Source organism: Ostrinia nubilalis, chromosome 7 (assembly GCF_963855985.1).
Source record: "Ostrinia nubilalis chromosome 7, ilOstNubi1.1, whole genome shotgun sequence".
NCBI classification, from domain to species: Eukaryota; Metazoa; Arthropoda; class Insecta; order Lepidoptera; family Crambidae; genus Ostrinia; species Ostrinia nubilalis.
In genome coordinates this window covers 7,195,263-7,212,081 of record NC_087094.1, presented here as the reverse complement: position 1 = coordinate 7,212,081, position 16,819 = coordinate 7,195,263, and the positions used below count along the sequence as shown (strand labels likewise).

At 37.3% G+C, this 16,819-nt stretch overlaps 1 protein-coding gene across 2 annotated transcripts; it reads left to right on the top strand.

The window, feature by feature from the left end:
• The first annotated feature begins 435 nt into the window (after window positions 1-435).
• LOC135073158 (transcriptional regulator ovo) lies at window positions 436-16,819 on the top strand. 2 transcript variants are annotated; one of them, XM_063967205.1, is made up of 4 exons: window positions 436-784; window positions 12,431-14,097; window positions 14,485-14,910; window positions 15,136-16,819. In XM_063967205.1, exons 1-4 carry the CDS (start codon window positions 622-624, stop codon window positions 15,319-15,321), a joined length of 2,442 nt encoding a protein of 813 aa, XP_063823275.1. In that variant the 5' UTR covers window positions 436-621; the 3' UTR covers window positions 15,322-16,819. The 2 variants fall into 2 exon arrangements, with proteins under 2 accessions (XP_063823275.1, XP_063823274.1); XM_063967204.1 differs by having other exon boundaries at window positions 12,431-14,151.

Sequence of the window (16,819 nt, the reverse complement as noted above, 5' to 3'; positions counted from 1 at the left end):
CTTGATTAAAAATTTGTAAACCTAATAGCTTTATTATTATGTAAATGAAGTGGATATTGATTTACATAATTACACATTTTATTGTAAAAGACAGAAGATTTGTTATTACTCATAATATTAGCATCTAATTTATATTTCCAGGTATTATTAAAATAAAAAAAACAGAATATTAAAATCAGAAATCAAAAACAAGCCTTAATGAGCCGCTTGTTGTGAAAAGTTTAGACCGCGTTAAATGAAGCTAAATAAAAGAGGTATTGTTGAATGATGAGTCTGGACACCTATACACGATGCAGCACTTTTACTGGTAATACAGGAATGTGTGGTTGTGTAAGTGGTCGCGGGCCGGGACGCGCTGGTGTGCGCGGGCGCACCGGGCGGGCGGCGCCGGCGCGGGCGGGGGCGGACCTGTTCGGGCAACGGTGTCGAGGCACCGCACACTAGCTCTCAGTCCTTTCGCAGCGGCCAACGGTACTGCATGTGCCGCTAGCTGCTCCGCACAAAATAAACAACGCGAGGAATCCTACCGTGCAGTGTGATGATACGATGCTGACTTGTGAATTTTAAAGACAGTGACAGATACGAACAGGATCGAGTGCAGTGTACATTTAACGCGACAAGATGCCGAAGATTTTCCTTATAAAGAAACGGCTGCATGAGCAGCAGTTGGGTCTCCAGGAGGGTCAGGAGTTGCTCGCCAGCAAGGCTGACACTTTGTGCCCTGGATCTCCATTAGATGACGGGCCCATACCCCTTCTCTCCAAGAAGGATAAAGAATGCGCCGGTAAGTCATCTCAGTTTCATCTTTGTACCCTCATAATGGCCCCATTCATCTCAACATTTTGTGTCTGATGCTCTTGGTCATTTTTCAATTGCTTATTTGTCCATACAACACACATTTATATCTTTTTTCTTAATCCATCATCTTCACATTCGTTAATTTTATCTTAAGAATTTGAATCGTCGGTGTATCTCATAGCATCTTCACCTGTTTCTTCACTTTCCTTATTCGATATCATTACTGCGGATCATTCATGCATTACATTATTTATAGCTCCCACATTGGCGATCCAAGTGTAACGCTAGTTTTATTTTTTATCAATGCCACCATAACGGCCACTTGCCATTCCAAAAAAGTTGATCGCACTTGGATAAAATCCTGTTCTTGGTTTCGGTCTGCTAGGAAACGCCTACCTGAGAGCATTTGTGTGACTTGCGTGATCCTAATCCTTCATTTGTTGCTTTTGTTGGAGCCTTTGCTTTTTCTTCGTATACTTTTACATTTATTTTTATTTACGCTGTAGGTTTTTGGTTTTAAATAGCAACAAATGAGATAGCGTTGTATTTTTACTGCTTACATTTTTTGTTTCAAAGTTGTCATTATAAAAAATTTTGGAATCAATGTAAACAATCATTAGCCGGAGTTGACCAGCGGCTCATTTTAACGGTTCTATGTAGGTAGTCACTAAGTGTGAATCACTGATCTAACTGTGATGTTTTTATAATTCTACGAAATGTTTGTTCTCGTGTACATGCTAAAAAGTTGGCTCCGTGTTATTTTAGCTATATCTCACTTTTTTGTGAAGGATAAAATGACAAGTTGAGTAGGTATGCCCAAAACCTTTTTGTATGCGACCGATATTATCAGCAAAGGCATCTGTGACTCGAATAGGAATAGCTATTCCAAGGATATGACTTTGTGCCTGTCGGAGTGACTAACTGTTGTAAAATGGAGGCTCCATTTTATCTATGAGACGGCAAGAGGATAGAGTTAAATTAAGGCAGTGGACTTTTTTTTGCTCTCTAAGATTAAATGATGGGGAAGAATGAGAATGAAGGAAAAGACAAGATATCTTGCAAAACGTAGTCACTTTTGGATTGACTTTTGACTAATATCCAAAAAGAAAGAACCCTAAAGCAATGAGTGCATTGGGCGTCAATATGGCCTATTTTAGTCCAAGATCGATTTCCGAGTCACTCTGGATGGTTCTGAACCTACACACCTTCGCGGTTCACAGCCAAAACGGTGACCGTTCGACACGCTAATAGGCCGACCACGAGACTGGAATTGACCGGATGATGTAGGCACGAGGTGTCAATGGTTGCAGCACAATGGCGCGACATCCGGCGCTGCCATCGACGCCGCTTTGTATTTAGGTTAGTCACCGCAATCTCCACTGTCATTTCAATATAATTAACATGTACGCTGTATGCGTGGCCTGTATTTGCATAGAGTTCGCTCGCCATGTCACACCGGTTATTCAACGCCGCATTCATTCATTTGTTTTTAAAATTTGGATGACCCCAGCTGTACAGCAGACGATAATATGTCGTTTGAGTATGAATTTAAGACGACCTTTGTAGAACAAAAAAAATTACTTCAAATACTTATGTAGTTCAAACTTTATTTTATAGCACACCGACCATTTACATGCAAACAATAAAACTGCATTAGGACCACAAATAACATAATAAAACCCTACCGAAACAAAATTAAGGTCTCATAATTATGTTGAATTGCAAATGTATTTTAAAGTTATTACCAACGTAAATTGTCCTACATATGGTGTCCATGCCTTATTTCAGTTTTCTAAAGGGCACAAAAATAGATAAAGTGCGCAATTACAGGTGCTCCCACACCTGTACGGTAAAGGGCGCAGTACGAAGGACACGACCTGTGTCCCTTATAAAAGGCAATGTGCATAAAATGAGGGCTTAGGGGAAAATTAAAATGGGGTCATATTTCTTAAAACGCTCGCCGCATTTCTTTTTAACTAATTGATAACGAGTTTTTGTAAAATAACCCTTAATTATGTGAAAATTAAAACCAAATAGAATGTAATTTCGTTCATAGTACAAAAGACATCAACGGGATGCTTACGCCCACTCTGTTATCACATTCACAGCTGAATCTACGATGTTTCGATTTTGTAAAATTACATTTAAAAATATATTTAAATACAATAGACATTAGTATCTACTTTAAACTATACGATCCAAATATTTCATCGTAAAAACTGTAAAAATACAGCGACCTTCATTTGTCATTTTGTCATCAAAAACCTTTACCGAAACGACAAGTTAATTATTCTTCTTAATTTGAATAACGAAAAAAGAATACGTTATTTGAAAATTCTAAAGACCCTTTAATCCAGACGTTAAGTGAATTAGGCAAGACAGATGAAGGTCTACTAAACGGAATTAAAGTTCACAGAAACCATTCATCATGTTTCAATTAATTTTGATATTTTGTATCGCGATAACTGTAACCTTTTTAGGTCTTGTAATTTAAACGATACTGGTACTTTTCATTTATCACTGCGCTCAAATACCGATTTAAATTGGTGTTCCTTATTTGAGCACTTAACGTAAATTACGACTTGGGATTTTGATTTATTTACAGATTTTAATTTTTTTGGCGGTAATAAGCAATCATGGCATAAAATCTTACCACATTTATAGTACCTCGTGGATTTTGCAAACCATAAAAATTATTGATAGCAAAAAGTTCTTAATATAATTTTAGTAAATGATACATCTCCTTAATGCGCAACCGCAGACGTGGAAAACCGATAACGAAGTCAAAAAATAGACAAATCTTATCTAGAACTGATATAAAATTAAACTCAGGCGCAAGTAGGCGGAATATTGATCAACAACATGAGCGCGGACTGTTGACACGCACATTAAGGCCAAGGGCCCTGGGAGTTTGTCTTATGACAAGCACAATATGACAAGTATGACAGATCCATTTATTTAATATCGAGTTAAATATTCCAGCGTTTACCTCATGCACCTCAGTGCCTCAGCTATCTCTGGTTGCATCTCTTTATTGCAAAATGTGTATTTAAAGCTTATTCACTTCATATCAGTCCATCTGCGTGTTCATACGAACTACATTCAACAGTTGTAGGTATACAGATTCAGCATGAATGGAGAAATGATCCGGCAAACCTTATCGCGTGTTTCTAATTGCGAACAGTAAAAATCTGCATCTTTATGAATAGCCCAAAAAGAAGAAACGTATTCCACCATGTGGCCCATTGTGTGCCGCCATTGTGCTCAACTACCTTTTTAAGGCGATCACAAAAAAACAGATTAAGATGTGAATACCTCCGGTAAATCTTTTCTCGGAATACAGTCCGGTGATTGTTGTACTGTTTCAAATGCTGAATAGGTGTTTATTGGTCGATCTTTTACTAACTCGGTCATCAGGAAAACGATAACATTTGTGGCTTTAACAAGAGATAGCAAATATTTAATAGCATTTTGTCATTGATTTGGATAATTAGTGCCGGTCTTTAGTTTACCTAACGCGGAATGGCAACATACAGAGACCTTCATTCAACAGCGTGCATTGAATATTTACAGCGATGAACACAGTAAATCTAAAACTTTGAAATTCAACGATGATGATATGCGCATATGCGACGACAAACGCCCTCAATGCCGTTATGAATTTGCGGAAAATCGGTCCATCTTGATTTTCATTGATACAATTGTTGACTTAGGTATCTGTGATTTGTAAATCATTTTTTATGTTTGATGCAGCTAACTGCTTTGCACTAAATTTGCGATAATGACAGTTAGATTATAGTTTAAAAACAGTTTTATTACCTATATATTTCCTGGTTCTCAAGGTCGAATTGAAAGTAGAACAGTTACATGGCATTTTACGTGCCATAAACTAATATTTGTACCGCAGTTACGCAAAAGTGAACAATTGCTCAATTTGCATGAGCGTCCGTGTGAAGGAAATTGACTTGTGTTAACATCCTATGCCACTTAACCTATGGTTACGGTTATTGGGATCTCGTCTTATTTGTTTTAGGGATCCGCTGTTGCATCAAAACATGATCCCTATTTAAATTGGCTGTAGAAAATAAAGTTAAATGCGCTTGACATTTATTCTGTTACATTCTCGTATTAAAATTATACTAATGTTAGGTATATCATGTTATGTAGCTTTAATGAAAGTTGTTCATTTGTTGTATTAATAACTTTGATTTACTATAATTTTCGGGTAAAATAGAGCAGATTTAAGTACTAATATCCCACAATGCTATAAATATTATGATCCTAGAAATGGCTCTGCCTTTTTGCGATTAACTAACGGTTATTAAAAATTTAATATAATTTACAATATCTTTTAAAAGTATGGAACCATAGCGAGCAGTGTCAACGCACTTCGCGTATTTTTTGCAAGCCCTTAAAAGCAAGATGCCTCGCACGTGATGGCTCAGCAGTCGTTCTAGGAACGGGCATGGCCGCACATGTCCTTTGGAATAAAAAACACTAGAACACCGGTTTTGCCAACATACGAGTACGAGTATGCGGGTCCAGCCTGCCTTTAATTACGTATGCATCTGCCTTTTTGTTTGCTAACGAAGATGCCTCCACTTAGCGACTACACAAACATAGTCTTCTGAACATGCCCACTTTGTATTTCTGATTAGGAATTCAAACGATACCTCCTAGACTTGTTATTGATAATGTAAAGCAATTTTGACTTTTTATTTTAGCTATAAATGATTCATGGCTATCATTCGTAGATCAAAACCACTAAATACAGCCCAACTAACAATGAAACACAAGAAATAATAACTATTCTCACAATATAAAAAACATAACAAATTAATGTAAAATGACCCTGAGTTATACCCCCATGGCAATTGCCAGAATCTGAGAAAATGACTCACATTCAACCATTCTAGGAAATAGGCCACTAACAGCCAATTCGATTGTTTCTTTTCAAGAATAATAGGCTGGGTTGCACAATATTACTTTAACTTTAACAAACATCAAAAATCTGTCAAACACCATACAAAAAACACCGGTTACAGTTAAAGTTACGGTCAAAGTTAGGTGTTGCAACTCAGTCTTAAACGCGTTTGTAAAACTGTGATAGAAAAATTAAATTTTACAGGCAATTTAAATATTGACTTAATAATTAAATAGAAGCTAAGTAAATAGTCTAATAAGCACTTGTACAAATTTTGCACACGTGTAAAAAATATTGCAACAAGTAAGCTTGTTCGTCTTAAAATAGAAGTCCTAGCTTTTAACAAAACGTACTCTGATAAAGATTACAGATCGATTAAAATTCAATCTAAGAAGATCCAAACTACTAACTGTGAAAACACGTTACACATGTGATTTTGAATCATTTAATATGTTCAAATATAAAATATTTAATCCCCTGGCAACAGACCTTTTTTCACATGCTACAAAACGTGACGAAAGCAATACCATAGTTGGTCACAACTGTTGAAACTTAAATAATTCGACCAAATACTCTAAGGTAAATATACAGTCTGTTACTAAACATACAATTTAAGTCGTGTATGTAACAGTAAGTCACGGTTAGGAAGACAATAATATACAGGTTGTATCTATAAGTATGGACCAAACAAAAATGATTGAGTCTACTTACAAATGCAAAAACTTTCCTATAGGAACTTCTCTTGGGGAGAGTTCATTTGAACCGTAGAATCAATCCTTTTTTTAATCTATACTTACAGGCACACCCTTTATAAATACAAAACACCCGCATAGTCATTAACGGGAACACTCTGCTATCGAAACGCATTAGGACCACCAAAGAAGAAAAATCTTATCTCTTTTGTAAATGTCAGCTTTTAAAATAATGAGTAAATAATATTTCTTATGAACTAAGCATTCCCCACAACAGATAATCTCATCTGTCATTAATTATTCAAGTACAAGTTCAACTTGAATGTCGTGGTCAATTTTCTCTACTTACCAACTCACATCTAAAACTAAGGTATTTTGTAATGTTCGAAAGTCTGTCTTTATCAATATAAAGCACTGACATTGTTTTTTCAAAGAAAACGGGCACGCATGTATTCATTTTTGTTAATTTTAAAGGAAAAGGGTTCAGTCGTCGAGATAAAAAATTACATAAAAATAATGAACTCCATGTATACAAAACTGCGGACCACAACTAGTTTGCCATTTGATGTATCATAAAAAGACGGATATTTAGCGAAGGTTTACATATCTCGAGTGTAAGGTCATCTCCTCCATTGTTGTGTCATGCGCAATAAAAGATTTAATTTATTTTGGAGCAATTTACTACGGCCCGCCCACAATCTAGAGCATCTTGACAGTTCACAACAACCACAATATTAATATGCTCACAACAAGCAATCCAGTATTATTATGGATTAACATTAAAATCACATTTTCCGATCATTCCAAATATCAATCTTACTACTTAAGTTCCAAGGTGTTTTATCAAGTAACGCATATTTCTAAAGATTAGAGCGTTTACCCATTAAAGTTTCCTGGCTATGTGGCCCTCGAGCGGACATCTTAATGATGATCCTCGAAAAAATTTGAATAACGGTAACCCTTTACGGAAAAGTGAATAGGTACTAAAACCAAAGTAGCTCCGCTTCAAGTAATATTTTACCGAGGAAAACCAGCCAACCGATCGCCTTCATAGATACAGATTTTTTTCTATCAACTGCCGAAGTAGTCGGTGTTAGCCTTGAACACTTCGCTAAACATATTTGGGTCATTAACCCTCGCCAAATCTGGTTGTGATTCACGTCGTGATCAAAATAATAATAAAGCGTTGAACAGTTTTTGCGACCGTTCGTTCAGAGGCGACGTATTAGAATCACCGTTTTTTGCCGCTCACCACGGGCGTTGAAAATACGGAAGGCTAAGCAATTACATTCGGTAGGCGGAGCGGGCGTAGGAAGGCACTGGCTCAACCTCGCGACCAGATAACGAATGTGTGATTGCAACAAAGGATTTTCGGCTAAACAATAGCATTGTCGATCTACTGACCTCTATTGCTCCGTAACAGACTAACGCAACTCATTTTCCGTAATTGAAAAAAGCTCTTAGATTTCAGCTGACGTCGTCTGTAGCAGGAAACCGTTTGAGAGTACATGTGTTCCGAATTGAGCCCAGATGTGACCGAAGTGCCGGACACCGATAAATAATGAACAAAAACTTGTCCTTGATCGACCTTTTAACCGATGCTCGGCGCACGCGCTCCCGTACCTACGGGCCGTTGGTACTCGCGCCAGAAAAAAGGCTTCAACGGAATTTTATGTGGTCTCTGTCCGCAGCGGTTCTTCATAGCTGTCTTACGTTTATAACGCGTTAAATGCTAACAGCGTCCGATAACCCCGGCAAGGACAGCCCGCTCCGCCCGAGCATGCTAGTTTTTAATGCCTCGGGCCAGTTTTACTGCCGCCTCTTTATTATGCATTATAATATATGTGCCGTCTATCTGATATATTTTGCTTCAAAAACAAAAAGTTTAATTTAAAAGTCCAAATGATCTCAACCATTGCAATAATTTAGTATAATGGGATCTTGTTCTTATGATATTACACTAGTAATAACTAGGCCGGCCGTTTGGTGTAGTGGTTCAGAACGGACTACTATGCCGAGAGGTCCCGGGTTCGATTCCCGGCCGGGCAGAAATTGAAATGATGAATTTTAATTTCTGTGACGGGTCTGGGTTACTATGTATAATATGTATGAAATTTAAAAAAAAACAAAAGTATATAAGTAGTATATCCGTTAAGCTAGCACCCATAACACAAGCATATTAATTGCTTACTTTGGGGCTAGATGGCGCTGTGTGAGATTGTCCAAAGATATTTATTATTATTTATTATTATTAGCTGGAAATAGTGCATAGATTGAAACAGCCGAGAGTAGAGTGACTTGCAAGGTTTAGCGCATGGCAATGTGCGTACTAATTCGTAACATTGTTCGATAGACAAGCCATAATTAATCATTTTGGCGTATTATAATAACGTTTAACCAGTGATTAATGTATCGATAATTGCTAGGAACACTAGCATTACTTGCAGGCCGCAGAATGCGCCAATGTTACTAATGTCCCACACAACAAGGCAATTGTTATTCAATAATTACCTTGTTGTTACCAAATCGATTAATTGTATTTGATTACTTTTAAATGTGATATTAAGTTAACTGGTGCTAAAATTTTTCGACCTTCATTTCGTTCCGTATTAGCACTGAATAGATATATGCTTATAGTGAAGAGTACCGTATACATAATACATTTCAATATGTTTTTGCAAAACAAAACTGTAGCATTTAGCGGAATACACTAACTCTAAATTAGGCTTCGAACATGTTGTGCTATTTCGAGTTTTATTAGAATAGCATTAAGATTGCTTTGTAGCAGACTGACGGCGCTTTAGATTCACTAATTATTGCCAAAAAGTGATGCGAAGAAGGCAGCCGTTAATGACCAAATAATGAGCATTCGCATTCAAGGTTGTTTCTTGGCAGGAAACGGCAACTGAATACTCGTAGATATGGACGTGGTAATTACGGGGCCTTGACTTACCGTTTTAGAATAAAAACCGCACTATTTAAATAGGACTCAATGGGTTTTAGAATATTCTTGCGAAACTCACAACTAAAAGTTATGTTGGACAACAACTTGAATTTAATTTGAGAATTAATTTTAGATCATGTCTGCCTAGATGTTAAGTTAAGAAGTTGAACTGTCACGGGGGACTATTTTATCTTAACGGCATAACTGAGTATTTGAATATGTTTTATATTAATAAACTATCTGTACTCATAATTTTCAGTCAAAGGGCAGACGATGTAGAGACGCCAACATCTGAACAGTTTTGCACATAGCTTTTTACCTATGATTTTTTTCTAAAACATGTATTCAAGTAAGCTTCATAATATTTTGTCGTTTTCAACTTAAACAAAAATTACACCCAAATACTGTTATGTAGCTAGGAGATGATGGAATAATGTACGAGTAGTAGGCGTAGGTACAAACTAATACACGTGCTAAGCACAAAAACATCATTTTTGTTTTTATTCTCGAAGTCTACACTAGGTACGTAGTGGACTAGTATTTTAATATCTCTGATAGTGGTAAATACACTGTTAGGCTGAGTTGTACCACCTAACTTTAACGGTAACTATAACGATAACCGGTGCATTTTGTATGGAGTTTGACAGATTTTTGACATTTGTTAAAGTTAAAGAGATGGTGCAACCCTTTTTTAAGTAAATTAGGATGAAATTTTCTATTGTCTCTTGGCGCTGCAGCGCTGGCGCCTCCAACATTGTAGTAAATCTTCTAATGCAAAATGCAACTTAAACTAATCGCTATAAGTTAAAATTGGCTTGTTCTCCGATACTCAATGGCACCATGAACGAATTTCTCATTAGAATTCTTAAGTGCGCCGTTGGCCCGCCACTGTCGCCCGGGGAATATTAATTATGAACCTTAGTCTGGTTTCCAAATGTCAGGCACGAACGACGTTACCGACAGAATAAAAAGTCTACCTGTGGCATTTTACGCTTCATGCGCATAATCACTCAGAATTTTTATTAATATTTAATTATCAAAAATAAATGTTTACGAAACAACTCGTCCGTTAATTCGTCATGTGTCAACACAGCGCCGTTTAACAACTGCATTTCGCGGATATTTTAACTTCATCGACACTATTTTAATACTACTGCAAATATAACGTAAACGACCGAATATTGTTGTTTTAATGATCGTGTTTTAATTGCTTGGCGACAAAATAATTTTGTACCTAATTACTTAATGATGATATTTTGTAATAAGTGTCATAAGTGAAAAACAGGTTTGAACTCTAAGAATAGGTAATCATTTAACAATCAGAGCTTTGACAAGATAAAAATCAATCACACAGCAGCTTCCCTATGAATAACGTCTAGTGCTCAAGCGGTAATTTGTTGTCTAACATACTACGCTTTTATAGATAGAATTAATCAAAACTTTGGCGACTAATAAAATCAACATTTAATTTTAGTACCCTAGCTGCGCAATTATAGTTTTTATACGAAAGATAAAAGCGTAGTTATGGAACAGAGCACGTACACCTGTAGTACAAATATATTGAGCATATGCTTTAACAGTTTATAAATTCTATATGCAATTACATAAATCCAATTTGCTGGATGAAATTCTACTGGTTAAAACGACCTTTAGCGAAAACAATGGGAACCTACTTACTCTGTACGCTTATCTTTATAGGAAGTTTTTACAAAACATGACCACATAATTACAATCCAATTATAAAAGTATATGGTAAGTACTGTAGTGACTCTAGCTAATATTAATATGTTTTCTCAAAAATCTTAACAAGTTCAAAAATTGTAGATGTTTGGCTACAAATACACTTGAACTATCGGTTCAAGGGTTGCCAATGAACCTCCGTAAACAGGGGATCGATGTTCGTGTAAATATTAATAACAGTATGCTAATCAGTTTCTGTCTGAACAATGAAGTGGCAGACCCGTGTAGTTAAAATATCTCGTGTATGTTTGGCTTAAAACACAAAAATGGTCTAGAGACGTTTCCACATTTCAGTGTCCTAAATATACCTACATATTAATATTCCAAATCTTGACTCAGACGGTCCATAACCCTGTCCATAAACTCGTCCGCCAAAAGTTTCCGAGAACTCGAAACGTACAAAGTAAACATGCAATTTTTATGCGCCAGTTTTAAGTCTTTAAGTGCTGCTATAAACATCTCTAGAAATGTTTCTTAATGGTACTTTTTGTAAAAATGAACGGTGCACTATGGACGAAGAAATTCAAAATTAGAGTCCGCGGTCCGTCACGCCCGCTGCGCAGTCGCATACAATTACGGGACCGAACAAAAAAGCGCCCCAACAATGCAGGCTCGTCCTTGGGTACCTAACAAAAGCCGAGAAAGGGCAAAGGAACTCGTTTGGGCCAACCTTGGGACTTTCACTGACTACCTACGCACATTTCGCTATAATAGGGTTTTTTGTAACATAATTTTGTCTTCCTTGAATTTCACGCTACATTCACTCTTGTTTCGTTATTGCATAATCCCGTAGGGCACTTGTTTGTTATCCTTATTTTAGGCATATATCGTAGTAGCTAGATGGAAAAGTTTGACATTGATATTGGGCTCTATAGTTGCGTGGCAATCATTATTACCGCCAAGCAGGAAGTGTTCAACAGTGACTGAATGAGTAAACTGCGGCATCAATGGTTAGCAGATTTAGGTCGAGATTGAATTTGTCACTTTGCTGCTGTCGCGCCAATTACAATAACACTACACACATTGAACCGTGGGCGTGTGTGCGGAGGCGAGTGTTACCGTTATGGAGGCACATACCAGTGACGTCAACGAGGCTTCATGCCTCCGACGCCGCACGAATACGTTAGTAATAAGTCGAGGACAAAATATAGCATAAACCACCTAACTTATTGTTTAAGACAATCTTTTGAATTTTGACTTTTCGTGGGAGTTTATATAAATAATAAATATTGACTTGGCACTGTTGTTATAGGCACTCATCAAATATTTTTACTCTATTCTTTACTTTAAATTACTTTCAATAAATTAAACAAAATATTTTATTGGTTCCAGATCGAGATGTATTCGGAGAAAGAAGAAGCCCTCACGACAAACGCTCAAAAGAACCTAGAAGATTCATATCTTCTATTCTTGGAGGAGACATTCCATACGGAAGCCACAGAGGACATGTTCTAACGCAGGCAGAGCGTAAACAATACTTGCCTGTGGTTGTAGAAGAGAAAAAAACTGAAGATCGTCCACTTATCAAGGAAGAGAAAGATTCCCTTGATAGTGAACCGGTTGTACTTCCAACTCGAAACTCACCTTCACCTGAATCTGCGCCTTCCCCAGGAATTGATAACAACGTAACGTGTCAAAAGGTTTCAGTTATACAAAGAACACCTTCACAATCACAATTCCGTGATAATAAAAAAGAAATATCTGATGTGAGTTTACCAGCAACTCTTCCTACGCCCGAACCTGAACAAGATCAACCGATAGACTATGTAATAGCAAAGAAACGAGGGGAAACTGAGGATGAAGAAACAGAAAAGAAAATCAGAGAGCAAAGGAGAACCAGCAGTTCAAAAATTGCTAATGGAATTTTAGCTAGACCCGTTCTTGTGCTAAGAAATTGTCCAGCGAATAAAGTTCCTGGGATATTGAACGCCGCTGCAGGCCACGGACGTTCAACTGGTGGCAGTGGATCTAATGGCGGATCTCAGAGTAGTGGGGGTTCCGGCAGTTTCAGCTCAGGTGGTGGCAGCACTGCGCCATCATCAGGAGGTGGTGGTGCTATTGGCGGTGGCTCTGGAAGCGGAGGCAACGGCCGTGATGGAAGATCAAATTACGGACCCAACAGCCCACCAACAGGCAGTCTTCCTCCATTTTACGAAACTCTTGGGCCATCCTCTAAGGGAGGTCAGAATTCGTTTAACGCCAATAGCACATTCTCAAACGAATTTAATATTATCAATGGATTCAATATGGACTGCGAAAATAATGAAAATGCCACAAACTTCACAGAGCAGAGTAAACAGTATTCTTTAATGCAAAATGCCCATTACGGCCTTGCTCTAAAGGACGAAGAAATAGATTATGAGAATAAATTAGAAAACTTAGGAGGAATAGGCAGCTATGGAAGTAATTTTGATGATTCTATGGTGGTTGACATGGGTGATGACGTAATAGACAACTACCAATTTTCAACAACACTAACCTTCTCCGGTGCAAACGAAACTATTTTAGGAAATTTATCTGACTCTACGGAAGATTTCGCAAGCTTACTAAACAATCACGTAGAATCTATAACCGATTCAGATTTACGAGAATCATCATCAATAACGCCTGATTCAGTTCACAACCAAGTGGATATCGAAACAACACTCGCAGAGCAAGTATCGTTAAGTAGACAGTATTATGAAAAGGCTAATTATTTGGCATTCGCCAGCCAAGAACAAAGTCCATCCTATAATTTCTCAAAAGAGCGGCCAGATTTACTGATGCAGCTTAACCCAGCGCTTTTACAACACAACGAAGGTCAAATGCAGCAGTTGCAAATCCATGTCCAGTTCCAGCAAAGGCCACAGATTCTATCGCCTGGCTTTCCTTTCTCTACAAGCAACCACTCCTTGGACTTGGACTCGCCGACGGGCGTGTCCCTCCCGTCACCCGGCGGAAACAACTCTCTGGATGGCAGCAACCACATCGAGAACGCATCATTAAGTCCTGCCGCCGCTGTAAGTTTGAAGAAGGGCTCTGGAGATAGCAAATTCCAAATCTTACAACAAAGGGTAAGCATTACTTGATTTTAAGGCGAAGCTTTGATTCGTTTTTCTTCTTCAATGTCGTCAATATTCAATTATATTTGAATCAGAAAGACGACATCGAAGTTAAACAATGAAAGTCGTTATTGTGTAACGCTGAGCCTGAATCAACTTATGCTTTCTTGTATCCCTTTTTCTGTTTAAATGACTTTATTATTACTTTAGCAGCATTAAGCTCAGCCTTATAGATTTAATGATGAGTTTACATGTCTAATTTCATTTTCAAGTCATTTATTAAAGTTATGAATTATTTTTGAGATAAAAATTAACATCACTAATGATCTGTTTCCTTCTTTACAGTTGGGACTACCAGCAGAACTGCCATTGGAATTTATCAACGGCGGACACGGCGTAAAAAATCCGCTGGCAACTGAAGCCAACGCACGGCAGAGGGAAGAGGAGAAAAACAAACAAGTTTTAGTCAGTGAGGATGATCCCACGAAGTTTGTCTGCAGGATTTGCTCGAAGAACTTCAGTTTACAGAGGCTTTTAAACCGGCATATGAAATGCCACTCGGATGTGAAGCGATACCTTTGCACGTTCTGTGGCAAGGGTTTCAACGACACATTTGACTTGAAACGACACACCAGGACGCATACTGGAGTCAGGCCCTACAAATGCAACCTCTGCGAGAAGTCTTTCACCCAAAGATGTTCCTTGGAATCACACTGTTTGAAGGTTCACGGTGTTCAACATACTTATGCGTACAAGGAGAGAAGGACAAAGGTAAGGATCCAATTTTATTTTTTAAACATCATAGTTGCATAAATTATCACAAAATGCTTTGACGGCAAGGGAGTTTAAATAAAGTCATCAATCCTTGGATAGCCAGAATTCTAAAGACTTTTAAAACATGTGAGAGTTGTAGCGACACTAAATTAACTAACTAGGTTAAAGTAAAATTCAGCTGCCCAGTGCCATCGAATTAACATTATTGTTGTATCTTTCCAGATGTACGTGTGTGAGGAGTGCGGTCACACCACGTCGGAGCCCGAAGAGCACTACATGCACCTCAAGAAGCAGCACCCGTACTCCCCGGCGCTGCTCAAGTTCTACGACAAGAGGCACTTCAAATTCACGAACGCATCCTTCGCGAACCAACTCCTAGGACAGCTACCCATGCCTGTCCACAACTAAAAGTACCTTAATTAAATTAAACCAATTGGCATGACTATGGAAACTTTTGATATACCAATCGCGGTAATCGATGTCAATTCATCCATTTAACAAATGGAACGAAAGGTACTTAATTACGAATTTATTCCGTCCGTTTAAATGTAGATCATATCAAAATAATCGAATGTACCCCAGTGCTTATTTAGGTATTGTTGTGACTATGCACACGGAATTCAATAAATCAATTTGTCTTCCAATAAATGTTGACATTCCGCATTTCAAACTGTGACATATTTTTGAACGGTTAAAAGTTAAACTACGTAACTATCCACCTTTTGTTCCCATAAAAATACCTTAATTTTTAACAGTCAATGTGAAATTAGCCCACTGGCCTAGTAGCGTTAGGCATGACTGCAAAAATCAAAGTATCGGGTATTATGTGCAATCTTTGGTGATGGTACGGGATATCACTTAAGTTTAGTTCGTAAGTTAGACTTTACTGTTTAGCTCTAGTTCGTAGAGTATATTTTAGTAATTGTTTGTAAGTTTCATTTCAAGTCAGCCCAGGTCACGAAGAGATTAAGTGTGTATCGGGATGAAACAAACAGGATGGTGCTAAAGCGTGCGCGTCGCTGACTTGAAACGAAGCGGCATGGATCGGATGACACTTATTGTCCGCTCCATGGAATAATATCAAAGAAAACACTTTGGTATGAACTAACTCCAGAAAAAAGGAATCTCTTTCCTCGTATTAGTGATACTAGCTTCTAATTATCTCACAAAATATTAACACAAATTATGTCACAATTTTATGTGTATGTAACTATAGAAAAATGTTATGTTTGTCTTTTGTTTGTACTTATTGTATTATTCATGTGGAAATTTATAAATTCGTGTGACGAACCTAGAGTTCGGGCGACATGTCGTACCAAGTTGAAATGCATTTCTAGAAATATTTATATTATTTAAATTAAAGTATCAATCGGTTACTGTCTGTGCTGTGAGTGTGTGTGTGAGAATTATCTATTTGTGTAAGTGAGTTATTTAATGCGTCGATTGTTATAGTGTTATTATTACGTCAAGGCCGACTTGATGAAGAGCTTCCGATGAACTGAAAGGGTAGACTATGATGCTCAATTGATACATTTGCGCTTTCACAGCGAAGCTTGTGGATACTTAACAAAATGTAAATACGTCTAAATTTAGAAAGATAGTAGTAAAATTTTGAGAATGTATTAGCTGCATAATTTAGTAGTACCTAATTAGCATTTATGAGATTTATTAAAAAGATAATGTTATAAATATTTTGTACAATTCGATAAGTTTTGATAGATCTGAAACTTTTATATTGGCTTATCAAAAAAAATTTGGGTCCATTATTAGTGTGATAGCGCAATGCCTTGTTTTATACTTGTCTGTTGCATTTACTAGCATTTTGATACATCAATCTAGTTTCATATTTAAGAAACAAACTCTTTGTTACTCTGTATTGATAAGCAATATATCATGATTAAAATAA

Excerpts from the sequence above, each read along its gene's own strand:
- LOC135073158 (XM_063967204.1), top strand. The coding sequence starts at position 622 with ATGCCGAAGATTTTCCTTATAAAGAAACGGCTGCATGAGCAGCAGTTG. Across the intron at positions 14,152-14,484 it reads TCCAAATCTTACAACAAAGG|TTGGGACTACCAGCAGAACT; the intron begins GTAAGCATTACT and ends CCTTCTTTACAG. Across the intron at positions 14,911-15,135 it reads ACAAGGAGAGAAGGACAAAG|ATGTACGTGTGTGAGGAGTG; the intron begins GTAAGGATCCAA and ends GTATCTTTCCAG.